Below are 27,444 nucleotides of genomic sequence, written 5' to 3' on the forward strand. Positions count from 1 at the left end.
TTGTAGGGTCTCTTTTTGACTCAAGCACATTATCCCCCATGTATGGGAAGCTTCTCAAGCACCTTCCTCATTAAGTTTGTAGGGTCTCTTTTTGACTCAAGCACCTTACCCCCATGTATGGGAAGCTTCTCAAGCACCTTCCTCATTAAGTTTGTAGGGTCTCTTTTCGACTCAAGCATCTTACTCCCCATTAAGTATGACAAGCACCTCAAGTATCTTAGTCATCAAGCATGACAAGCACCTCAAGCACCTCAGTAATCAAGCACGCACCTTAGTCATCAAGCACGACAAGCACCTCAAGCTTAGGTCGGGTTCCCACCTCCGGGTTCCCACCTCAATCTCGGCCCTAGCTTGCCTAAGGTCAAAGGACTTTTAACACTAACCATTGGAGGTCTTTAATGAAGCTAACCCTAAGGTCTTTTAAGTTCCATTAGATGCACATCGGTCTTTGATAGACTACCTCCTTTTGGACCCTTATTGAGATGTAACCATCTCTCCTCTTGGTCCCTTGCTAAGGTAAGTTTAGAAGCACTTATTGCACATTGCTTTTTGATAGAGCATCACCTTTTGGACCCCTATTGAGATGCAACCATCTCTCCTTTTGGTCTCGTGTTGAGATAGGTCTAGAAGCACATGTCTCTATTCTAACTCTTGTTCCCGTTTATTCTCCCACATTAAATGATCAGTTTAATATGAGAAAATCATTTGGTAAAGTTAGATATTATATTTTATGACACGTATGAAAAACGCAGTGAGCTTCATGGTTTGAGGATTTTATTACCCGAGATGGTGTCATTTGAACACAATCATGACCAATATGGCAAGGCAATTGTGTTTTATAATGCATTGACTATTGGCTTTGGAGCGAGAAAGCTTACGGGGTGAGCCTTGGTGGGAGTTGGCCTACAATCAGAGGAGGGGAGCGTAATCTCACTAGACAAGGGGTGTCCGAGAAGAGCTACAAGAGCTGCAGACAAGAGGTGGCACTTTCGTTGGTTTGGGAAAAGCAAGGCCGAGGTGGGCTAGCTTGCAAATAAGTAGGTAGAGAGTTGACCGACCAGGAGGAGAGTAGAGAGTGGATTTCTTCTCCCCCTCGAGCTTACTTCACCTTGTTGAGGAGAAAATATTGAGACAAGTCAACCTGGCGCTGAAGTGGAGGAGATTGGACCATGCCAATTGGCCATGATCGTCAATCGTATCAGCTTGCAAGAGGTTCATAGCTATGTGGGAAGCTTCGAGGGAGTTGCAGGGCAGTTTACAAGCAATAAAGCAACAAGTAGCATACTGTTTTAATTAGGGGGTGGAGCCACGATCAAAGAGAGCACAGTTGGTTTGAGCGTAAGGTGATGGGCATCTTCAGCGAGTTGCAAAGAGTAGTGAGCTACTAAGGGCCTAGACCAAGAACGAGTTGGAAGGAGTACATGCTTGGGTGCAAGGTGTATCCACGGAAGAGACCGAGGAGCCGGCATATACGAGAGCGAGGAGTCGGTAGAGAACGAAGAGAGCAGTTGAGGAGCAAGGCCGACAAGAAATTCATGATGCATCATTATTTGTTTCTGTGTATTTTTTAAGACTTTGAACAGTTTCTTAACACTTTAAAAACAAATTTAAAAGAGAGCGAGTTGCTGCAAGCCGATGATATACCTTGGCGAAGTTATAACGTTGGAGACACAATTTTTTAGCAGTTTTCAGAGGTATGCTTGAGTTCAAAGAAGACCGAAGCAAGTGACGGTGAAGTTAGTGCTCTTGAAGGTGGTCAAGAAGAGCAAGGGAAGGGAACTAAAGCACGTAAGGCTTTGGTATCCATGCTTCCACTCACGATCTTGGTAGATTTACGAGCACATGATTGCCTATTGCAACGGTCAAGTCTTTTGTATTCAGATTTTGAGTTCAATAAGTATCTCAATTTAATGGTTTTTATAAGTGTTTTTTTGTGCCATATTCTCTTGTGTTGTGCATCTCTCTCTATCTGTTTCTCACAACGAGCAGCCCGATGTTGTCCCCGCTCAACTCGCGAACATAAAATCCCCCGACAATGTGGAGAGAGAGAGAGAGAGAGAGAGAGAGAGAGAGAGAGAGAGAGAGACTTCTATGATATTCATCAAAGGTGACCCTATAGCGTACTTGAGTGCATGCAATGGTGCATAATTCCACCTTAATTCCTTTGTCTTGTTGGTGTTATCATCATTAGCAGATAAATAAATGTATTATTGTATATGATAAAAATTCTATACATTGATGCACCACCCAATGTATAATTGATATTGCATGGCATGAACATAAATCCAACATTGATATTTTTGCGCTTTGAAAAGAAAGTTAGTTGCATAAGAAAAAAGGCCACTTTTTTTATGCCGCGGCAATGCGTGGGTCACGTACTAGTACTTAATAATGAAGTATCCAAGAATATATTTGGCACTACCTCATCGATGCATAGAGAATGTTTGCACATGTTGCCACCTTGGGGAAAGACAAGGGAGGAGAGTGTCACAGACTTATCCTAGCTTCTCCTTGGCTTCTAATTAGCCGCAGCAACGCACGGGTCACATACTAGTAAAAGTAAATGCTACTTTAGAGAATAGCTTTCTATTCACAACACTTTTGAGACCCTAAGCTAACACTTTTGAGACCCGAGCGTAGGGACTCTTGTCTTCCAAGGAAAATTGAATGAACTTCACCCTTTGGGTACTAAGACCTTTAGCAAGCCAAAAAGAGGCATTGGGTATTGGGTCACACACAATTCTTCCCATCCAATTTCACTTTGTTGGCTTGCTAAGGAAAGGCCTTAGTGTTGGGCTTGCTTGGGCATACTTCTACCGATGGCGTCCACGTGGACGACCAGCAAGTTTGCACAGCAGACGCTGCAAGAGCGAGGACGGCGTGAAATTTTGCTTGGAGTTGCGTGCAAAGTTCTCCTTGGATAATAGAGCCTTAGAAGTTAGAGGCTAGAGTCGTGTGTGTCTATTGCTGCAGTTGTACTTGACGATTGCGTCCAACTCAGGCTCGATAGTCGATGTAGAAGCGATGGACGGAGCTGGTGACTAGTCTTTGTGAGGTTGCGAAGGGCGAGGGAGGCCTCTCTCTGGTTGTCAACATCACGGCTACAGATCTTGAGCATGAGGTCCTCGAGCTCTCTCTCTACGAGTACCCTCTGCACAGTAACTGGTTGCAGCTACACGGCGCTCCGCAAGGGTTCGTACACAGGGTTGGTGACACAGTCGGATGAGTCGATTGCCTCAGACTGTGTGTGTGTGTGTGTGTGTGTGTGTGTGTGTGTGTGTGTGTGTGTGTGTGTGTGTGTGTGTGTGTGTGTGTGTGTGTGTGTGTGTGTGTGTGTGTGAGAGAGAGAGAGAGAGAGAGAGAGATCATGCCAGCCGTGTTTGGGAAAAATCATTTTTACAAACGTACAAAATTCCTTTTATTGAATTTGGCAAGAGGAATTTTTTGAAAATTACAATAATTTTCCAGGTTTTTACACTATTTTTCTCTATTTTGGGACAGAATTTCTCCTTTTCTCCTTGCTCTCAACGGGCATTTTTCAAATTAAAAACCGCACGCTATTAAGTTGAGACACATTTTTCCCGAACGATGAATCATGGTACTGACTACTACCGAGACTGCCTCACATCTGTGAGAGGACAGACAGAGACGTCGTGCATCGTCGAATCCAATGGATCCACTCGCCTATGTGGTGTCTGTGTGAGAGAGAGAGAAAGAGAGAGATGCAGTGTTCGGGAAAAATCATTCCTCCAAGTGTGTGGAGATATAGGAATACATGGAGGAGGGTTGTCATTGGAATCATACTTGGGATCATAGCCCTCATCGTAATTGACTTCAACTTCATCGTCACGGGAACAGCATCTTTGATGAGGTTAACTTGTGCACCATTTGGGTGGTTGTTGTTGAATGGTCTTTGGTTGGAATTGCATGCAACTACATTGGGTTGGCCATTGCTCTTCGCAGCATTGTTTGGATACTTATCTGCATAGTGGCCCAAAACTGAAAAATATTTACAACATTCCACCTTTTTATTACCATTGGAAGGTTGATTAGGGCGTTGATTGCTGGACGGATTTTGGTTGTCCCTTTGCTATGTGTGGTTGTTATTGTTGCTATGAGGTCAAGAATTCCCTATACTCAGCTTCACAGCAAGAAGTGGCCACAGTAGGTTGCTTCTTGCTCAACCATGATATGCATGAACTGCCGAGCATGAAACAAAAATGGCTTGAGGACACTTGTGTGTCATTAGAACCATTCCAATTCGAGTCCGAAAAGACATGTAAATTTGGTAGCAATGATCCCCCCTTGAGATAAAACAAGCCAAGATGTAAAGTGCCACTCAAGTAGCAAAAAATCCTCTCAACAGCATGTTAATGCTTAGACACTGCGCTATGCTTGACTTTTTGGTAGCCTGTGAGACTACAAACTAAATAAATATGCTTAAATCTGCTAACATGTGAGACTGCAAACTAAATATTTGGCCTCACATTGCATACATGAATAAAGCATCTATTAGTTTGATAATGAGTGACGTCAATAGGATCACTAGCATCATGGAGACTCAATTTTAAACTTGTTTCCATGGGAGTAGCAATAGGTTTGCATTCCTCAAGTCCAAAATTACATAGTAATGTCTCTACGTAGCTTGTTTGACACAAAGAAATACCACCATCACACTGCTTAAACTGTATGCCCAAGTAATGATGCAACAACCCTAAACTTTCATCTTGAGAGTAGCATTCAAATCAGCCTCGAATTCAACAATGTGTGTCTGATTTGGACTAGTAATCAGCAAATCATCTACACATAAAACGACAATGAGAAATACACCATCCTCATGCTTTACATACAAAGTGCTTTTTGTTTGACTGTTATGGAAGTTTCATTTAACCAAACTAATATCACCTTTCTCATACTAAGCACGAGGAGACTGCTTCAACCCATACAAAGCTTTCTTACATTGGGACAATTTATCTTCTTGTCCTTTCTTGACAAATCTATGAGGTTGTGTTACATATACTTCCACAAATATATCACCAATCAAGAAAGTAGTAACAATGTCTGATTGATGTACATCCATTTAAAGTGATCTTTCAATGCACATAGAAAATGAAGAGTAGTCATATGACAAGTGGGAGCAAAAGTCTCTTCATATGACAAGTGGGAGCCCTGTAGTGATCAATCTCACCATCCAGTTTACGTTTCAACTTGTAAACCCACTTTGTACCAATGGCCTTTTTCTCAGGAGGCAAATCACATAAAGTCCATGTGTCATTTTTTATAAGTACATCATATTCTAATTGCATGGCAGCCATCCAAAATCATGTGCTTCATCGAAAGATGCTTCATCAAAAGATAGAGGTTCCTCCACATCACATAAACTAGAAACAGCCAAAGCATAACAATCTGACGCATAAGATGCATGGCGAGAATCTCAACGAGTACGACTAAACATAGGTGCATCCAATTTACTGTCACGCAAAGTATACACCAGTCATTTTGGCATACCTCTAACGCTCATTCTCAACCCTTTCCACATCAAGTACATCATGTACATCTGCATCAATAACAAGTTGATTCGTAGCATTTTTAGAGACTCCCATAGGCTGTACATTTGCTTCATTGGAATTTATCAAGTTTCCACCATTGAAAAGAGGCAACAAAGTGTCATAAATTTCCTACGAGCTTACATTAGTCTCTCTGGTACATGATAACAAAGACTGAACAGAATCTTCCAAAACACATCTCCTCGTGAAACCAAGATACATTTTGTTTGCGAATGGTATAACATGTAACCTTTGCTTTTAGTAATGTTACCAACAAAAATGCATTTAACAACCTTATCATCGAGTTTTCTACGTTGTGTTTGTGGCACTAAAGCATAACCTAAACAACCAAAAATGCACACGTGATCAATAGATATACAATGCATGGAGAAAAACCTCCTATTGAGGGGGAAAATGCCCCGGTGGTCCTATGTGTGTTTCACACACATTACTACCACATATATATATGGTAACAAATGGATGTCAGACGGCTAAAGAAAGTTAGAATCAACTTTATATCCTCTTTGGTACACAAGCTAAAGTTTCAAAATTTACATGACTAATTGAATTTTTTAAAGCACTTAGAATGCCTCTAGGATCTCATCTTAATTCTACACAGAGTCAAATGACTCAATTGATAATTGTTATCAAGCAACCATTAAGCTTTAGCTTGACGATAATTACATCCACCATGTTGATGGAGTGAGACAGCTAAACAAATTTGGGATAAACTTGATACCCTCTTTGGTGCAGAAGCTAAATGCTCAAAATTTAGACGATTGCTTGATTTTTAAAGCTTGAAATGGCACTTAAATTTTTTCTAGGATCTATTCTTAGAGCTAGATTGATTCAATTGGCATGCAACCCTCAAGGTGGATGACAGCATTGCCATAGTTGTACTACTAAAGTCATTAGCACCAAGCTATGATCATATTGTCACCACTCTAAGTGTATTGATCAAGCTACTTCTATTTCCTTGTTTTATGTCCTTTGAAGTTTAGTTCTTCCCATTCTTTCTAAGCAAAACATATGCTTAAGATAGCATCGTTCAAATAGGAAATTTAACCCAAATGTATTAACATCTTGAGGATATGCCACCGATCACAATAAACTGACCTTGAGTATCAAGAATTAAAACATGCCATCAAAGTTTTGACATTTTTTGTATACAATTGCTAACTAATCACAAAAGAAGGGTTCTGAGTGTCTTCTTCACCATAGTTGCAAAGAACGTCCATAAGCCATGGCCAAATATTGGGCCCAATAATTTAAGTTAATGTGAGGGATATATTAATTTACTCCAATAAGTATGTGTATTCCCCATCTAGAGAAGATGACGGATTGTGAGGAATATTTCAATTAACCACTGAAGAGCTTAATTGCACAAGAGGTTAACACCAAACACGTTTCCCCTTCTTCCTCTTACCCAACATCCATAAACATGTCCTTCGTTTAAGTAGATTTTCACCTCTTCAATGACTGGTCATGTCACAAATCACCCTACCTATACAACATTGGGTGACAATTTTACAACTTCCTTGGAGAAGTTATAGCCACTAACTTCCTTTGAGAATTAAGCTCGCTGAGACCTTTTCACAAAAATTCTTTTACATCTTGCCTGGGCCAATTTGATTGAAGTTTCCCTTTCAAAATTTTCATCATCCTCTATTAACAACAATTTCAATAATGAATGACACTTCCCAATTTCCATTTTTGGTTTTGCATTTAGCCTTAGCACCCTTCTGAAGAGAAATATAGTAGAAAACTTCCACTTCATATCATTTTTCAATCTCTCAAATTTTCCTTTAAGGTGTCTTTAGGGCATACTAATTTGATTCTTATGGACGTGAGCGAGAAAAACTCTTTGCAAGAAAAAAACATTTCACTTGAAGACCACTCCTTATGCAACAGTGCACACACTAAGTTTCACCAGCCTTTAAAGCACCGAGCTCCCGTCAATCCGTCTCTCAACAAGGCACAACTTGACAAAGACCAGAGGAGCACAACAGTAATCTTCCTATCAAAAAGAGATGACCCTTGTTCAAAGCTTATTGATTATGTCCATATACGTGCAAGAAACCTTCATTGGACAACCATTTTTTTTAATAAAAAAAATTAGAGTCTACTTTGCATGTACCATGGGCAACACTCCCTGTTAGGGTTCAAGCTAGTTGGTCGAACACTTATCACACTCAACGTACTAACCTTATCTATTCTTTTGATCATATAGAACAATAAGTAGTGAGGCATTCATAATCCTCACTGAGATCTCCACCAAAACTTTGTGTCTACTCTTCTTCCCTCTCACTCCGCACGCACCGCACACTCTCCAAGTAGTATCAGAGCCAAAGGTTGTAGCATTACTTCTCTCTCGGAGTTTGCCTCTTCCGGGCAAGCTTCACACCGGCAATGGATTGAAGCTTGAAGCTTCCATGGCTATGGAGGCATTGTGAGCTCCGCACATAGAGCTCACATATCAAGGTGGCAAGGGGTTGAACTCCTCAAGCTACAAGGAGTGAAAGATTGAGCTTTTAGTGAGCTCAAATATCGAGAGAAGCAGGTTGCTTAGTTTAGGGCAGATTGATAGCAAGTCATTGTTTTGCTCATAACTTGAGATACAGAACTCAGATTCAAAAACTTTTATCAAAATGGAGATCTCTTCAAGCTCTATGTCTTTATTGAAGAGCTTGTCAGCTGCTTCAAAGTGTTGATGTGTCTAAAATAAAAAAAACACACAAACTATTTTCTCAAGACAGATTATGTATTCGAGTTGAGTAAGAGAGGAGAGAAAGTGTAGAAAGAGATAACTTCATCTCAACTTCAACATTGACGGCCTCCAATACACACACACTTGACGAAGAAGAGAAAGAGGATTCGACAAAAAGAGAGGGATTGTGTGCGTAGTATGATACATACACATGGTTTTACTTTTGGTCTCGGCTCTCCACATTAATGGCATCATCTTTTTGGGCATAGAGAGTGACAATGAGAGCACATTGGCTTTCTCAACACTTAGTATCGGCGAGGTGTTTCCATCCGGTGACAAAAATTGGCACCTACTTTGGCGACATCGACTATAGGTTTTCACATGCTCTCTGGCATTGTAGAGAGAAACACAGGGCAATAGGTTACAGATTGCCATTGGCAACATTTCTATGTATTTTTTGAGAGAAAATTTAGATTGACATATGCATATTTAGACATGATGTATGTTCTCTGTGGTAATGCTTATGCAGAGCCGTTGACAGCTTCTCAGAGATAACTCTTAGATATAGTTTTTACACGCACAAAGACAGTCACAGATTCTCTTGACATAGCGGACCTGCATGCATCTTTGGTAGTGACGGCCATTACAATTTCATTTTTTGAGCAATATATGCCAGTTATGCCCAGAGAGTACTCTTGATATTTTATGCGTTGATTTTGTCTTGAGTTTCGCTTGAGATTTTGATCTCCGTACAGAGAAGACTCTGCTTATAGCACTCTTTTGCATTGACATTGCAGTGATTTTGCTGAGTTTTTAGTTGAGATTTTCATCTTTGTACAAAGGAGACTCTGTCAAAAATTTTGCAAAAAGTTTGCCATAAATTCCTAATCTCACTCTCTTGATTTTTCTCTTGTCAGTCTCATGACTAGAACTTCCGAGAAAGAAGAGTATTATATCAAGAAGTTTGATATTATATCAAGAAGTTCCAGTCTCATGACTGGAACTTCTAAGAAAGAAGAGTATTATAACAAGAAGAGTATTATATCAAGAAGTTTGATGGCACAAACTTCACAATATGGAAGCAGTGTATGCTTGATGTCTTGGTCAATAAGGGCCTCTCAACACCATTGATAAAGCATAAAGAGGATGTTCACACTCACAATCAGTGGAAAGAACTTGATACTCGTGTTATAACAACCAATTGCCTACACCTTAGTGAGTACATTTTCTTTACGATTATGGACAAGACTACTGCAAAGGAATTATGGGAATCATTATGCTCAGCTTGGGATAGCAAAAGATCCTCAAACAAAGTTTTGTTTATGAAAAAGCTCATGCATTTGAATATGAAAGAGCACACCAGTGTCGGCTCACACTTAAATGAGTTCAATAGCTTGTTTATGCAACTTACATCAAAGGGGCTTAATTTTGATGATGAAATGAAAGCCATTTTCTTGCCATGTTCTTTGACCGCATCATGGGAAATATTCAACATTGCCATTAGTAACTCCGCCCCTAAGGGAAAACTTGTTTTTGTGATGTTATTGGTGCTTTGCTCATAGAAGAGATCCGACATCAATCTCTTGACACTAGTGAGCAGCTAGGAAACAATCAAAGGTAGAGAGATCATAGTCATTGTCATTGTCGTTATCGAGATTGCAAGAATGCATGTAGCAAGAGTCATGGATGTGTAGGAAAGTTGAATGCTACCATTGTTACAAGAAAGGATACATGAAAAAGGGTTTCCGTTTGTTGCAAAAAGAGAAAGCCATTGTCGTAAGTCGTGCACCTCCTAAAAGCAATGTGAAGATCGAGGGGCTCAATGTCGTTGAATCTCCACATGTTGATGTTGTTCTTGACGTGAAACAACCATTAGATGTACTATTTTTCATGTCTGATTTGATTCTAGAGGTGTTGTTAGCTCTTACTGAATGCTATGCACAGAATTGGAAAATTGACTCAGATGCAAGTTTTCATGTTACTCCCCAAAAGGAGTTATGCTTCTACACATGGTTCAATTAAGCTAGGTGATTCTCATCAGCTTGAGATATGTGGCATTGAAAGTGATATTATACAACCCACAGCAAAAAATGTCAGATGGAACAAGTTCATCACCAACATTTAGATCATGAATTGTACACCTGTCATCCAAAAATTTAACAAAAAGACTAAGTCTAGCAAGTGTAGATAGACAAAAGGTTGTTCTTGATTCTAGGTACATAAAGTGCATTAACAAGTCTAAAAGAACTATTATTTGCAGCAGTCAGCACAATCTTTCCAACTCCCTTGACCAGATAAGAGGCATTGTTGGCACAAGTGATTGTATTCCCATGAGGGACAGACTTGAGAGAGGTAAGCAAGTGAGGATGTGAGGTAATGTGTTTTGTAGCACCACTATCAAAGTACCACCCGTGTGAATCTGTTGCAACTAATATACATGTATCATGGGCAGAAGGATCATAAGTGCATTCTGCACTAAATGCCCACTCTGCATCTACATTAGCATCACAATCTCCTTTTATGAAAGATTCTACAATAGTTGCACTTGTAGTGGAACCAACCTCTTTCTTCTTGGCCTCTTGTGCCTTCAACTTGGGACACTGCTTAATCAAGTGATCATTACTCTTGCAATAATGGCAATGAATCTTCATATTCCCTTTTTCACCAGAATTCCTAGACGAGGTGTTGTCAACGGAAGCATTAGGAACAAGTGAACTACCACTTGAACCATGAGAATTGGCTCCATTAATGTTACCACCTTTTCTTTGAGCAGTAACGAAGGCATGTTCAACTGCAAGTTGTTTAGCACTGTTCTTTCTTGAAAGTGTCTCTTGCAATAGCAATGTGCATAATGCATCAAACTTGACAACATCAGGATTTCCTTGGGTCATAAGTCTCCAAGTACTAGCAAAAATATGGTAAGAATGTGGCAATGCATCAAGGACATTCTGTATAAGTGACTTGTCAGAAATGACTTCACCTACAGAAATGAGTTGCTCATTAATATCCTTGATACTAGCAAGGAAAGTGTCCATGTCATCTTCATGCATAATCTTTGATTCCATCTCTTTATGTTTAGCCTCATTGCGGCTTGCATAAAGACCAACCAGAATATCCCAAGCATGTTTTGCTGATTTAGATGAGTGAATCTGAGGAGTTATAGTGTGCTTCACAGATAATGCAATTAATGCATGAGCTTGTGCATCTCTAACATCCCAACAAGACTGCTCAGCCGTGGGTAAAACAGATCTAGCAACAACATTCTTGCCACCAAAACCTGCAACATCCTCAACAGAGCTTGTATCCACAGAAGGCGGACATACATCAATGTCCTGCACAGCATTCCAAATGCCCTTTAACACAAGCACATGTTGCATCATGTAAGACCACATTGGGTAGTTGTCCTCATCCAGTTTATCCCCATGTAAGTCCACATTGGGTAGTTATCCCCATCCAGTTTATCCTCAGCAACAAACATCTTGAAAACATCTGTGTTGTTGTCAACCATGGCAAGTGAGTGCACATGATGTGAAAACTGTCAGGAAAGAGATAAAATGAAGTAGGACCAATACGTGCTTTATAATACAACCCAAAAAGGACTATAAGGGACACGTTCGACAAAAAATTGTACTGACAAAAAGTCTACACAAAAGGACAAAATTGCATGTGCAATATTGCCTGTAGTGGAAACGAAGGCCGAAATGACCTCGAATCAAAAATCTGAGTAGACCAAGATCTTTGAGTTCTCCCAAAGGATTTGTTGACCTGCTAATGCTCATCGAAGCTCACCCAAATTGGAGAAAGTGAGCAGGCATGTGCGGGCGACGTTGACGACTATGCCGGAAGGACGCAACCTGCTTTGATACCAAGTGTTGGAAATAGGGTTGTTGGGAAACACACACATCTTGGAGAAGGTGAAGAAGCTCAAGGGACACAACAGAGAGAGTATATTGCTTAGTGCACAATGGAAAGATAAGTTGGCCCTAGAGTGATGGGAGTATATACAATGCATGGGGGAAAACCTCCTATTGAGGGAAAAAATGCCCCGATGGTCCTATGTGTGTTTCACACACGTTACTACCACATATATATGGTAACAAATGGATGTGAGATGGCTAAAGAAAGTAAGAATCAACTTTATATCCTCTTTGTTGCACAAGCTAAAGTTTCAAGATTTACATGACTAATTGAATTTTTTAAAGCACTTAGAATGCCTCTAGGATCTCATCTTAATCCTACGTAGAGTCAGATGACTCAATTGAAAATTGTTACCAAGCGGCCATTAAGATTTAGCTTGATGATAATTACATCCACCATGTTGATGGAGTGAGACAGCTAAAGAAAATTGGGATAAGCTTGGTGCACAAGCTAAATGCTCAAAATTTAGACGGTTGCTTGATTTTTAAAGCTTGAAATGGCACTTAAATTTTCTCTAGGAACTATTCTTAGAGCTAGATTGATTCAATTGGCATGCAACTCTCAAGGTGGATGACAACATTCCCATAGTTGTACTACTAAAGTCATTAGCACCAAGCTATGATCATATTGTCACCACTCTAAGTGTATTTATCAAGCTACTTCTATTTCCTTGTTTTACATCCTTTGAAGTTCAGTTCTTGCCATTCATTCAAAGCAAAACATATGCTTAAGATAGCATCGTTCAAATAGGAAATTTAACCCAAATGTATTAATGTCTTGAGGATATGCCAGCAAAAGTTTGCAATGCCAACGATCACAATAAATTGACCTTGAGTATCAGGAATTAAAACATGCCATCAAAGTTTTGACACTTTTTGTAAACAATTGTTGACTACTCACAAAAGAAGAAGGGTTTTGAGTGTCTTCTTTTCCGTAGTTCCAAAGAACGTCCATAAGCCATGGCCAAACATTGGGCCCAATATGTTAAGTTAATGTGAGGAATATATCAATCTACTCGAATAAGTATGTGTATTCCCCATCTAGAGAACATGACGGCTTGTGAGGAACATTTCAATTAACTTCAATAATTTTTCCGAATACATAATATAGCAATAATCTGAATCTTAGAGATCAATAATATGGACCTGCCTCAAATTCTACTTGGTAGTATTATCTCATGCTTAACAAACTCAATAGCAAGATGCAATGGACCAAAAGCGATTCTTTTTAACATCTTGAGAAAGCAAGATATATGTGTCCTGGTATTTTTACTGACATGAATTCTTAGCTTTATCAAATCCAACCCATCCCATTTGGATTTTAATCTAGCTTGGTTTGGGTGTCCTTGCTTAATTGCAAAAAATTTAGTTGGCTTACAGTACATTGCTCTCTCATACGATGTATAAACTAGGGTAAAGGGCCCAATAATGGTGCAACCCCCAATTGAACATACCCATCGCCAAAAGCGGGAAAAAATTTGGAATATGCTTGGAATCTTGCTTATGTGTCCTATTGTGATTTGTTGAAAAGTGTACTATTACTAGCCCTTGAGTGTCCCTAGATCTCTGAAAAGCCTCCAAATTTGATGTTTTCCAAATAGAGCATTGAGATAAAATCCAAAATTATCAATCTTGGCAGTAACTAATTCCCCTTTTCATGAGTAGTCCCACTACTAGCTCCTCTACCCTATGTTGCTCTGCTTTTCTTTGCAACAACAAAACATCAATCTAAACAGCAAATGTGCTTATGAGAAATCCAAAACACAGATTACTGAATTGAATAATTTTTAACATAGCTATGTTGGCTTATGAGCTAAAAGCACTACCTTTGCTCTTAATCCATATTACATTTTAGATTTTGTAACCTTTGCCTCCTGCAATTTGTTGGAATAGCATATGTACTTCTGCAATCACAACATTGGGTGACAACTTCCTTGGAGAAGTTATAGCCACTAACTTCCTTTGAGAATTAGCCTCAGCAAGTCCTTTTCACAAAAACTCTTTTATATCTTACCCGGGCCAATTTGAGCGAAGTTTCCCTTTCAAAAGTTTCACCATCCTCTATTAACAACAATTTCAGCAATGGATGGCACTTCCCAATTTCTTTTCGAAAGATTCCATTTTTGCTTTTTGCATTTAGCCTTAGCACCCTTCTGAAGAGAAATATGGTAGAAACCTTCCACTTCACATCATATTTCAACCTCTCTTTAAGGTGTCTTTAGGGCATTCTAATTCGATTCTTATGGACATGAGCGAGAAAAACTCTTTGCAAGAAAATAACATTTCACTTGAAGACCACTCCTTATGCAACAGTGCACACACTAAGTTTCACCAGCCTTTGAAGCACCGAGCTCCCATCAATCCCTCTCTCAACAAGGCACAACTTGACAAAGACCAGAGGAGCACAACAGTGACCTTCCTATCAAAAAGAGATGACCCTTGTTCAAAGCTTATTGATTATGTCCATATACATGCAAGAAACCTTCATTGGACAACCATTTCTTGTCCAGCAAAAACAAAGAATAATATACACCTGATTTGAAAACCGCAATATGTTACAAAAATATGTCATTACAATCATTCAATATTATTATTGGTAGCACCAAGCTCCATATCAAGCTCTTGCCTTCCATTCCCTGCAGGAGGCCGATCAGAGTGTTGCCGCCGGCGCGGAACCCAAGAGCAACAACTCAGCTTGAAGTTATTTCCTATCTGAAGATAACTGTGAGGCCCCGTGCCTAAAGAACCACGACAAAAAATTTATGAGACTGACACACCGCAGTCTTATACTTATTACTACTGCAAACTAATGTGCAACCTGAAAAAATATGGAGTATTAGATATTCAACTTACTTTTGTCGCTAAATACAGACGGAAAAAAATGATGATAGCACAATATTGCCATAGTCAAGCCTGCTTTGAGCAACACAAACTGTCAGACTACTGCAGAATTGACAGGCACTTGCAACAAAGCATTTAATTTCATCAGGGTGTCATCAACATTTGCAGGACAACTTTGGAAGGCAACAGCATCAATAGACAGCTCTTAGCACTGCAATTGTGGCCTGTCCATCAGAGTTAAGCTAAGTGATACAGAATTTACGTACACATCTATAGGTTGTTTAGACACAAACTTCAAACCCATCTGCTAACTTATATCGCATGTGCATCTGATAATACATTCACTTACACAGCACATTATTTGCAGACTTTTGCTGACCGCTTTGAATGAAAAGGGAAATCTTACCTAAAATAGCTCCCCCGAAAACATCATTCCAATGATGCCAATAGTCATCAACTCGTGACAGACCTACTAATAAGGCGCCTATCAGTGGAAGAACGACAATAATAAGTTTTGCAACATGGCCCCGGCGATCAAACATCTGAAGCTTTCCTGCTAAATATAAGGATAAAAACCCCAAGCCAGCAAATGACCCTGTCTTGACAAAAAATCCAAACCATTATTCAGCCTGATTCCTTGGGAGCTGGACATTGACCAATACAGAATCAAGGTTGAGAGCGAGAGGTAAAGAGGCATACCTGATGTATGCCCACTTGGAAAACTCTTGTGCCCCTCCTTTATGACTGACTGCTCACCAGTACATTGGACCTCAAAAGTATCGTTGTTGTACCTCTAACAGAAAGCTCTTCAAGGAAACTGTCACTTGAAATTTCATGCATCCCACCTATCAAGAAAAAATAAATTATAGGAGATTTACCTCAATTCCATCAGGGAAACACCTCCAGAAAAAATTTGGCCGAGGCCAACCTAGAGCATTTTTTATTGCTTCGGTGATTACTGCTGAAATTACAACCGTGAATAGTAGGCCTGTCCACACAAAGGTTAACTTTTCTTTTTAAAAAGAGCTTGATTATTTTTCCATGAAGCTGGCCAGTTCAGAGTTAAAAAAGCTTGAAATTATATCAACAATTTACACCTTACCAAGAATGGCATGGTGTAGGTCTGTGATATCCTTCATGTAAAGAAAATAAATAATAAAAATCACTAGAGGAATTCCTATTGCAATTACCTGCAAAAGGCCATTCGAGAATTTGTTCAGAATGATGCCATTTGAGAATTTGTTCAGAATGATCTTACCCTGCTACATCTTGCATAGCTGATATTGGTAAAGTTTGAAATTTCTGTTCGATGAAACCAGCCAAATCAAACGCAAGTGAAAACATGTCCTTATATATCGATAAAATTAATTTGAGGGGAAGTCAGTCCATGCTTGCTAACAAAAAATAGATCGAGATGAGCACTCACAACACAACAGCTAAACCCAACACAAGATAGAACAATACTTACAATACGAAAATTTCAGCAGAACAATATTTCCGGTTTCGTAAAAATCTCTCCAGTAGAGCTAGAAAGTTGACGCATCTAAATAATTACAATTTGGAAAGAAATTTAGAGGCATCTTCCCCTAACATAGAAGTATTCGAAAGTACCTTGCAATCTCAAGTTTCAAAAAGCATCGCCATAATTTCCTAAGCACAAAAACCATGCTTGACTAAGTGTTTTGTCAGTTTCTAATCCTTACACAAATATGAGATTTGTCTGTGCGCGTTCCATGAACAACTTATCCCTTAAGGCAGCCACGCCATGACTTCAGAAGTCGTCAAAATCGATCTCTGACATGAATTGGCATCGCAAAAATTATTTGAAGTAGAAGTGGTCAAAATCTCGCTCAAGTGTCAAGTGGCATGCATCACAGCAGTCACTTAATGGTTTCCCTCCACATTGCCAATTCTTATCGTGAAGCTACAAGATGCTACAACATAGGAAAACCAAGCAACCTCCAGTGTTGCTCAGCTTTAAGAACATGCCGCTAAGCAACACCAACGTCACCAGTTGCTGACATGTCCCCGGCTGACACAGCGTACGGACAGAGTTGATGGATGGATGGATCATAGTTGCAGGGAATGGTGCGTGTTCTCATTCTAGCTTCCCGTTCCAAATCCCCGTTCCGTGTTTCACGTGTGAGTATCATGCCAGCTGCCGTTCTTCTTCCTTGTTCCGATTTCCCATTCCGGGTAACTATGGGATGGATGGCCATCTAAATCCAAGGGCTGGTCCTGTAAAGTCTGAAATCTGTAGCACACCATCGGTGTAGTCTTTCTTTGTCTCCATGAAGTTGCCTCCTAAGAAAGCTGTGTCAATCTATTAATGAAGGCCTATGCTTTCTTCTCATCCAGAGACCCTGGAAAAGTATCAAACTTACATTCTTGCCTCTTCTTCTATAGTCTTTGTGTCCGCGGTGTTCGCTGATTGGTATTGACCTCTGTATCAAAGGTAGCACCAAAGTAGGAGGCATACCTCCTCCGCACATGCCAATGATCACAACCTGGTGGAATCCGTAAGGGTATCCTACATACCAAGCATAGCGTCATACATTCCTCCCATAGCTCCATGCACCCCTACTCCAAAAGTGTCAAAAGCACTTGTGCCATAAGGCCAAAAAGCTGATTGAGAACAGCAAACTTTAATCTAAAGAGAACATTGGAGACAAGACACAGTGGAGAGTTCTCCCCTCAAAGGTTTCAGCCCCTGGAACGAGCGTGCCGTCACCCGTGCCCCGTGTAGTACTTCTTTGTTTATTGCTCAAAGTTGTCAGTTGCAGTTGCCAATGTGAGCCCACTATGCATAATTGGTGAGGCTAGCCTTATATTTATGGGCATGTGGCCCCAAAAGTGTAATGTGCACTGGAAGTGATTGATGGTGAATGCTCAAGATGAGTGCTCAATGCATACTCATGAGAAAGTTCTTTTTACTTCATGAGAGATGTGCAAAGACTAGAGAGAGAAGAGAGAATGATACTGTGAATGAAGGTTCTGAGAGAGAGAGAGAGAGAGAGAGGGCTAACACCAAATGGGTTCTGAGAGTGATAGAGAGAGAGAGAGAAGAAGAAGAAGAAGAAGAAGAAGAGAATTTTAATGTCGTAGGAAACTATCCCAAAAGACCTTAAATATCTATCCGACGAAGAGAGTTGAACTCAAGACCTGCTATTCGAGAGGGAAATTGCATAACCAATCTACCACACTTGGGTGACAGAAAGGCTATACCATTTTCCTATTCTTATTAGTGCGCACAGTGCACACACACACACCCACACCCACACCCACACACACACACACTCGAGAAGAAGAGAATTCTAAGGTCGTAGGAAACTATCTTAAAGATCTATCCGACGAAGAGAATTGAACTCAAGACCTGCTATGAGTGTGTGTGTGTGTGTGTGTGTGTGTGTGTGTGTGTGTGTGTGTGTGTGTGTGTGAGAGAGAGAGAGAGGACTAACACCAAATGGGGTCCCAAGCCTTCCTCCAAGAGCCCCCCTCTCTATCGCTAGAGAGGTATTTGCTTTAGATTGCACAAATGCTGATACAATGGTCCTAGATGTTAAGATGCTGACAGGATCTTGCCATTGATGCTTGAAATGCAAAACACTAGGGATTTTGAGTCCTGACTCGAATCTGCAATCTCGATGAGGCTATGGGCTGATTAGCAGATTCGAATGGGCTGAAAACTGAAAAACGTTGTCCGATTTGAGGGCTGAATCTGAAAACGCTGGCTGATCTGCTATCTTGGGCTGGAAACTGAAAGCGTTAATACCGATGGCTGGATCTGCGACGGTACGGCAAGGTTATGGCTGAAAACTGAAAACGCTGGTGCTGATGGCTTGATCTGGTGCAAAAATGCCAGAGATGTTGAGGTATTGCTAGTACTGAGGGTATTGACTTATGCTTGAGAAGTGACCCCTAGGGTCACATATGTCTGGGATTAAAGCTGGGTAGGGCAATAATGCCAATAAAAATTCCACGATTTCTAAAAATGTCACTTATTGATGAGTTAATAAACTCACTTATAAGAGGTGCTTCACATGCAGATAAATACCTAGGCTGGGTACTAGTGCACATTGCAATTGTACGGGAACACTACCCAGTGACTACATGGAGCAGACATTGGCTATGCTTATGTGCAATCAGAGGGTATGCAACTAATCTAAAGTGCCTGGACATGCACGTCCTACATACAGGCTCACAAGCTCCCACTCAACCAAAAAAGCGTACTCAGAAATTCCATGGAAGGAGCAATTGCCATCTGACGGAAGGACAGATGATTGAAGCTGAAATAAAACCAAAAGTGTGCCAGAAATAGATGCAAACTGCTCGAGCAATCAAGGCACCCTAAATTCTGGCGGTAGCCCTTGAAAAGCTATTCTCACTAAAAACATGTGCACCTGCCATGTGACCTCAAAAACCAGTAATATTGTAACGTACTGTTACAGGAGAAAGACTAGACCAAAACTAGACCTCCTTTTCATTAATCCGTCATCTCTCTTATAGCAAGAGAGGTTGGTTACATATGCCAAGAACCTACTAGTGTCCTCCCACACTAGGTGGTCGGACACGCCTACAAGACCCACACACCACACCTCCCCCCTTAGGGAGAAAAAGATGGACATCTTTTTACAAGTTTGGACTGGGAAGGGACTCGACAGAAAGGGATCAACTCCAACGCCTCATCCGGGGGGAGTGATCATACAACGGCTTAGGGGCTAAGAAACTGAGCTTGGGGGACTAGACTCGACATCATGCCGATCATCATCAAGGCATGGAACTCATACATCTCGCTTGTGCAAACATTAGGTCGCTATCCCAATGAAATGGACAAGACGAGGAAGGACTGACTGAGGATTGGGTGCGAAATTTTTTTTGCGACATACATCATCTTTATAAAGGGGTTCGGTGTGATCGAGTAAGACAAAGACTAGGAAAAACCTACTACAAAGAAAGAGACCTTAAAACTGAAACTGAATCATGGAGCTCGATTATTACATTGGCAAATGAAAAGACTAGGCACCTCTGCACCAAAGATGCAGCAACTCCTACGTCTGTGAACAACCCCTGAATATGATTCTTAATTTTGTACTTCTTCTAGAACTCGACATGTGTGAGCGAACACCATTGAGCATGCAGCAAATGCCAATGACTAACATTTGAGAGCAAGAGCAAGACTTGAGAGCGATTGTCAATGGCCTGATCGCGCATGCCATTAAGGCTCGGGTAGCACCTTGAACTGCGCCCCTCAATAGTATCTTCACTGGCACCGTTAGCTCACTAGGAAAATCTGATTTAGGAAGATCAACTGCCACGTCGACAGCATGTAGAAGATAGGGTGGCGGGTAGCATCGTGATGTTTGGTCCGATCTGTTGGTCAGCTTGCGCGAGGACAAGAAGTCTTGCAATACCTGTGTGCACAAAGTTCATGAGGACGTCAGGGACGTTGACTAGGGGATTAAGGACATCAAGACTCCCCCCCATCAAGACGTCTTCCATCACAGATTGAACGGTTGGCTGCCATCACTACGACTCGATTCTTGGCACCCATGTTGATATTCTAAATGTTAAAAATCCTCAACAGGTTATGTGTACGAGACTCTGGTAACCAGAGTGCGACAAGCTGCAATACAGACTATGCAAGGGACTGATGGGAAGGGAAGCAAAGACTTGCATGCAAATCTAAGTGTGGTTGCAGTAGGCACAACTTTGAGAGTTTGACGCTGCCAAGAACTGCTAATAGAAGCAAGCAAGAGGGAAATGGAAAGCAAGCAAGGCAGTTCAAATTCAGAGAACATTGACGATGAAGAGGACGAAGAATGATTCTTCTGTGTCCAGCCCCAGGCTTCATTCAATATAGTCTATTGTGAGGCTTTGATCGTTTTGCTGCGTCGGCCACATCACCAACCACTACCGAGATCAAGGCGAAAAGATTGAGGGATGACAATTGGGACGTGGGTTGTCTGACCCCACAAAATCGAATTGCGAGTGCATCATGTATGGCTCGTAGAGATGGGAATGGCTTGTAGCTCCTAGTCTGGCTCGATGGAAAACTCCATCGCTATGTGAAGTAAGAACACTATAGCAAGAAAGTGAAGCTAGGCAAGAAAGTGAATGCCCGTCATCTCCACCAATGTAACGTACTGTTACAGGAGAAAGACTAGACCAAAACTAGACCTCCTTTTCATTAATCCGTCATCTCTCTTATAGCAAGAGAGGTTGGTTACATATGCCAAGAACCTACTAGTGTCCTCCCACACTAGGTGGTCGGACACGCCTACAAGACCCACACACCACACCTCCCCCCTTAGGGAGAAAAAGATGGACATCTTTTTACAAGTTTGGACTGGGAAGGGACTCGACAGAAAGGGATCAACTCCAACGCCTCATCCGGGGGGAGTGATCATACAACGGCTTAGGGGCTAAGAAACTGAGCTTGGGGGACTAGACTCGACATCATGCCGATCATCATCAAGGCATGGAACTCATACATCTCGCTTGTGCAAACATTAGGTCGCTATCCCAATGAAATGGACAAGACGAGGAAGGACTGACTGAGGATTGGGTGCGAAATTTTTTTTGCGACATACATCATCTTTATAAAGGGGTTCGGTGTGATCGAGTAAGACAAAGACTAGGAAAAACCTACTACAAAGAAAGAGACCTTAAAACTGAAACTGAATCATGGAGCTCGATTATTACATTGGCAAATGAAAAGACTAGGCACCTCTGCACCAAAGATGCAGCAACTCCTACGTCTGTGAACAACCCCTGAATATGATTCTTAATTTTGTACTTCTTCTAGAACTCGACATGTGTGAGCGAACACCATTGAGCATGCAGCAAATGCCAATGACTAACATTTGAGAGCAAGAGCAAGACTTGAGAGCGATTGTCAATGGCCTGATCGCGCATGCCATTAAGGCTCGGGTAGCACCTTGAACTGCGCCCCTCAATAGTATCTTCACTGGCACCGTTAGCTCACTAGGAAAATCTGATTTAGGAAGATCAACTGCCACGTCGACAGCATGTAGAAGATAGGGTGGCGGGTAGCATCGTGATGTTTGGTCCGATCTGTTGGTCAGCTTGCGCGAGGACAAGAAGTCTTGCAATACCTGTGTGCACAAAGTTCATGAGGACGTCAGGGACGTTGACTAGGGGATTAAGGACATCAAGACTCCCCCCCATCAAGACGTCTTCCATCACAGATTGAACGGTTGGCTGCCATCACTACGACTCGATTCTTGGCACCCATGTTGATATTCTAAATGTTAAAAATCCTCAACAGGTTATGTGTACGAGACTCTGGTAACCAGAGTGCGACAAGCTGCAATACAGACTATGCAAGGGACTGATGGGAAGGGAAGCAAAGACTTGCATGCAAATCTAAGTGTGGTTGCAGTAGGCACAACTTTGAGAGTTTGACGCTGCCAAGAACTGCTAATAGAAGCAAGCAAGAGGGAAATGGAAAGCAAGCAAGGCAGTTCAAATTCAGAGAACATTGACGATGAAGAGGACGAAGAATGATTCTTCTGTGTCCAGCCCCAGGCTTCATTCAATATAGTCTATTGTGAGGCTTTGATCGTTTTGCTGCGTCGGCCACATCACCAACCACTACCGAGATCAAGGCGAAAAGATTGAGGGATGACAATTGGGACGTGGGTTGTCTGACCCCACAAAATCGAATTGCGAGTGCATCATGTATGGCTCGTAGAGATGGGAATGGCTTGTAGCTCCTAGTCTGGCTCGATGGAAAACTCCATCGCTATGTGAAGTAAGAACACTATAGCAAGAAAGTGAAGCTAGGCAAGAAAGTGAATGCCCGTCATCTCCACCAATGTAACGTACTGTTACAGGAGAAAGACTAGACCAAAACTAGACCTCCTTTTCATTAATCCGTCATCTCTCTTATAGCAAGAGAGGTTGGTTACATATGCCAAGAACCTACTAGTGTCCTCCCACACTAGGTGGTCGGACACGCCTACAAGACCCACACACCACAATATCAAGGCCGAGTCCTGTGAAAGGAGCAACACCAGCCAATCAGCAATAGAGAGAGGAATATATGCCATCAGAGTGGAGGCACATTCCTTCATACATAAAACTATGGCGATCTTGTCAATACACTTGTCTCTGAGAGTCAACACAATCTTGAAAAATTGCAAGAGAGAGGGCAATTAATCATAGGACCAATAAGTGCTCTCTCTGAAAACTGCTGATCCTGTCCAGTATTTCATAAAAACTTAAGAGGGTGTCATTGGACTTCAGATAAATCCCTCAACCACACCTCTTCACATGAGAGGACAATAGCAAACACGCAACCAATTCCGAACCCATGAAAGTAAATATATGCGCTGTCTTTAATAAACTAGCAGCTGAACACACTCCTTTCGGTAGCCTAAGGGTACATAACAATACATCAACAGAGAGCTACTACTTTCTTCATGAAAACCTCACATTATAATTCACAAAAAACTATATATTGTAATAGAAGAGCTTAAATCGTACCGGGACTGCTAGCCCTGGTATAGTGTTGGGCTTCAATGGATACTTGTAGTCTTGTATAATTGGTGATCCCACATATCGATAAAAAGGATTGATTACGCTGTTTAGAATCCCATAAATAACAGCAAGGGCAATTAAAGCCAGCCAATCATGAAGATGAAATCTGAAAAGCTTGTAGCTGGCTGCCCTTAAAGTGCAGATCACCTCCTCACCAATATCCTGCAAAATTCCTCTGTCCTCCATGGACGTTACGTTATCTGACTCAGGTTTACCTGCACAAGCAAGCCATCATTTGGTATCAAGAAAAAAAAATTGCTTGAAAATTTAGGCTAGGAATTACAAAATCGCAATACAGATTCTTTCACCCTTTGAAGCTACTAGCAACCAACATTTTGCCCCTCTCAAAAATACTTAATATCAAGAAAAGTTCCTAAGGACGTGTGTACAATGACCTGCATTCCAAACATAGCATCCCATAAGCAAAGAGCTTAGACAAAGAAAACATGGTAACAAAAAATACACCAATCAAGCAATCCTACAAATTCCCCGGAAAAGAATTGGAACTTAAAGCCCTAGAAATTTGATATTGACAAAGTCTCTGCCTCATGCTAACACACAACCAAGAACCGTTCCAAATTTGTTGAAGAATGTAAACTGTGAGCGTTCAACACGCTAAAAAACTCGTGTTTGTGATGACACTTTGGTGTTTCCTACTGGCATCAGGCCATCTTCCAACTTTACTTCATATTGGCAATAGCCACATTCTTTACAACACCTTGTTCAGCTTTTCAGGTATATTGGGTAATGACAAAGTGTCTGCCTCTTGCCAACACAAAACAAAACACCGTTCAACAATTTTGAAGAAACCTATAAAGGTTCAAGGACCTAAAGAACTTGTGTTTGTGAAGACACTTTGGTGTTTCCTACTGGCAACAGGCCATCTTCCAGCTTTTCTCAGGGTGATAAAACAAACTTCATCCTGGCAATGGCAACATCCTTGACAAACAACTTGTTCAGCATTTCACAGTTGTGATAGATTTTGCTAATAATAAAATGCTTGCCTCCTGCTAACGCACAACCAAGAACCATTCAACATTCTTTGGACAATGTAACATGTAAGTGTCCAGACTCCAAGGAGCTAAGGATCTCATGTTTGAAAAGGCATTTTCTAGTGGCAACAGGCCATTTTCCAACTTGGCTAGGGGTGATCAAACATACTTTTGTACTGGCAATGGCAAGATCCTAGAAAAAACACCTTGTCCACTTCCTTGTATGTCCTCCATTTACAACCCAGAATTCGAACCATCTAGCAATGGAATCATGGGATCTTGAATGCCACTTAATCAGCTTTTTACATGGAACCATGTGTCATAAAATGTCCTTCTATGGACATAAATTTTATGTCACATAGCAGTGGTTCTTGAATGCCACATTTTCCAAAGTCAGCTCATCCAAATGCACGCCAAAGCTTGTGCCTTACGCACCTCTATGCACTATATGACAAACCCCCATAAGTAGGCATGTCATTGGCCACAGATACAGCAAATGTATGTTTCTATAGCCACAAAAATCTCATGAAAGCTATACAACTGAAAGCAGTCAAGGGTACGCTATAAGGTGTAGATAACGTGTCCATTGGTCAAAAAGGTTGAAAACTTTGAGACAGAACCTCCACAAATGAGAACATCTCACACAGTGTCCAAACTCTTGGGAAGAAACTTTAAGACAGAACCTCCATAGATGAGAACATCTCAAGCTGTGTCCAAGCTGTGTCCAAGCTCTTGGACCTTGGCAATGGCATTTTGACAAAAACACTGGCATGTTACTGCTCCTCACCAATCAAAAAATCCACTGACCTAGTAACTAGCCACCCTAACCCCTCACTATTGATGAAGGCGTTTACCTTTCAAAACTAGAGGGAGAAAAAGCATACAAAGGCATAAACATCCTTTGCTTGTAGTCTACAAGCAACCAATTTTAAAGCTTGCTCCATCACCCTACCTAACCTTTTCTGTCTCGCAGTTATCTAACAACCCTCCTCACGAATCAAAACATCCACCCCACATAATGACCTAGTAACTAGCCATTCTAACCCCTCACTATTGATGAAGGCATTTACCTTTCAAAACTAGAGGGAGGAAAAGCATACAGAGGCATAAACATCCTCTGCTTGTAGTCTACAAGCAACCAATTTGAAAGCTTGCTCCATCACCCCACCTAACCTTTGTTATCTCGCAGTTATCTAACAACCCTCCTCAACATCAAAGTTATCATAGAAGTTTGCTCCTTCAACTTTCGCAGATAAGGTATGTGCAATCATAAAAGTATTTCCTTCTCGCACATGCGAAAAAAAAAATTACACAGGAACAAAAAATTACAAAAAAAAAATTCCCTCCAGATTGCAGCATGCACAAGTAACTAACATATCAACAGAGGATCACAAACACACATGTGGCAACAAGGACCGTTATCTTATGGGAGATCATCTTGAGTAGGACCTTACCTTGCCTAGAGCTATGTACACTGCAACAACGCCCTAAAAATCCACATTACCAACGGCCATCTTGCATGGTAAGGTACAAGTAAATCCTCTGTGATTGTCATGCACCACTAACAGCCAACATTACATTCACTAAGGATGCTAATGAATATTCTCAGTAAACAGAATCCTAAGTACACCCTAGAAAGGAGAACTAAGACAAACAGAGTTACAGAACTTCGCCCAGAAGAACCAACTAAAAAAGTACAGCCAGGCAGAGACATAGAAAATGGTGAGAGAAAGAAAGAGACAGGAGGCAAAGAAAGCCCAAGAAGTTGAGCAAAGCAAAGAACCACCATGGAAGGGAGACACAGATAGCACGAGCACAACGAGCCAGCCAGCCAGCCAAAGAGCATCTTGGAGGGGCATGTGCTGATGTGGATCATACTTTTTGTGGCCGGCAGTGGTTGGCTGGCCGTCGTAGCCCACGCCCCACCTCCCCTGGCAACTGCCCTTCCTTCCCAATTCCCCAATCAGCGCCCTGCTTTGGTCTTCCTCTCGCTGGCTGACCTGCAGCCGAAGTGGTTGTGCTCAATCCTGCCAAGATACCTCAGCATAAATTTCTGGCTGCCTCTCTGCCGCCCGGCTCGTTGTGCTAGAGCTAAGAGATATAAACGGAACAAACCCAAATTGCGAGCAAATTAGCACATTCAACCCCAAAACAGCCAAGAAATTGGTTTGTGAAAGGAGGGGAAAGCATACGTACCCAGCGTCATTGTGAAGAGGAGAGAAAGAATGCCGTACCTGGGGAAGGGGAGGCGGAGGAGATGGGAGCTTCGGGGCGCGCCGACGGCAGCGAAGGAGAACGACTTCTCATGGCGAAAAATTGAAGGGCTTTGCGGGTCGGCTACTGGTGAAGGTAGCTCCTGTCAGCCGAACTTTCAACTGCTTTCTGAAATGAGGATAGTCGTTTGAAGGCAAGCACGAGGAATCTACTAGCATAATATTCTACTAACTAACATAATATGGCGGAAAGGGGAGCCCTTTGCACGTGTCGCAATCTGCAACCTGAAGGCTAAAGTCCAAAACTAAAAAATGCCTCTTTGCACGCTGAAAGCGGTCGGCCATACTAGTCGAGGATAAAGGCAGACCACGTCTCCACACACACACACACACACACACACAAGCTTGACTCCTGAGCTTAGAAATAGCCACAGAGATCGGGTTTGAACTTTGACCCCGTCTTCTACACTCGTTTTTCAAAGCATCTAAACTCAATAGTCCCACAAGTAATGTCCTTTTGATTGCAAAAATGTGCACCCAACCTCTTTGGAGTACTTTTTTGGATTAAATAGAAATGACCATGCAAGTTCTGCCTTTAGCATATAATCTTTTTATCATGATGTAAAATAGAGATTTTTATAGGTACCATTGACGAGCCCACGTACT

General features: G+C 41.4%; 1 protein-coding gene across 2 annotated transcripts; it reads right to left on the reverse strand.

Annotated features, from left to right (window-relative positions):
- Window positions 1-14,609: 14,609 nt before the first annotated feature.
- On the reverse strand, window positions 14,610-27,000 carry LOC147461146 (lipid phosphate phosphatase 2-like). 2 transcript variants are annotated; one of them, XM_086508768.1, is made up of 9 exons: window positions 26,800-26,932; window positions 23,882-23,968; window positions 23,520-23,788; window positions 16,114-16,201; window positions 15,890-15,999; window positions 15,711-15,804; window positions 15,418-15,606; window positions 15,024-15,083; window positions 14,610-14,908 (listed from the first exon to the last, which is right to left on the reverse strand). In XM_086508768.1, exons 3-9 carry the CDS (start codon window positions 23,757-23,759, stop codon window positions 14,748-14,750), a joined length of 942 nt encoding a protein of 313 aa, XP_086364894.1. In that variant the 5' UTR covers window positions 23,760-23,788; window positions 23,882-23,968; window positions 26,800-26,932; the 3' UTR covers window positions 14,610-14,747. The 2 variants fall into 2 exon arrangements, with proteins under 2 accessions (XP_086364894.1, XP_086364893.1); XM_086508767.1 differs by lacking the exon at window positions 23,882-23,968 and having other exon boundaries at window positions 26,800-27,000.
- Window positions 27,001-27,444: the final 444 nt, after the last annotated feature.

The sequence above is a fragment of the Adiantum capillus-veneris genome, chromosome 3 (assembly GCF_014529385.1).
Source record: "Adiantum capillus-veneris isolate H3 chromosome 3, ASM1452938v2, whole genome shotgun sequence".
Classification (NCBI taxonomy): domain Eukaryota; kingdom Viridiplantae; phylum Streptophyta; class Polypodiopsida; order Polypodiales; family Pteridaceae; genus Adiantum; species Adiantum capillus-veneris.

Coding starts and splice junctions, on each gene's coding strand:
- LOC147461146 (XM_086508767.1), bottom strand. CDS start 26,872: ATGAGAAGTCGTTCTCCTTCGCTGCCGTCGGCGCGCCCCGAAGCTCCC. Junction 15,607..15,710: donor TCCAAGTGGGCATACATCAG/GTATGCCTCTTT, acceptor TTGTCAAGACAG/GGTCATTTGCTGGCTTGGGG. Junction 14,909..15,023: donor GTCTGTATTTAGCGACAAAA/GTAAGTTGAATA, acceptor GTGGTTCTTTAG/GCACGGGGCCTCACAGTTAT.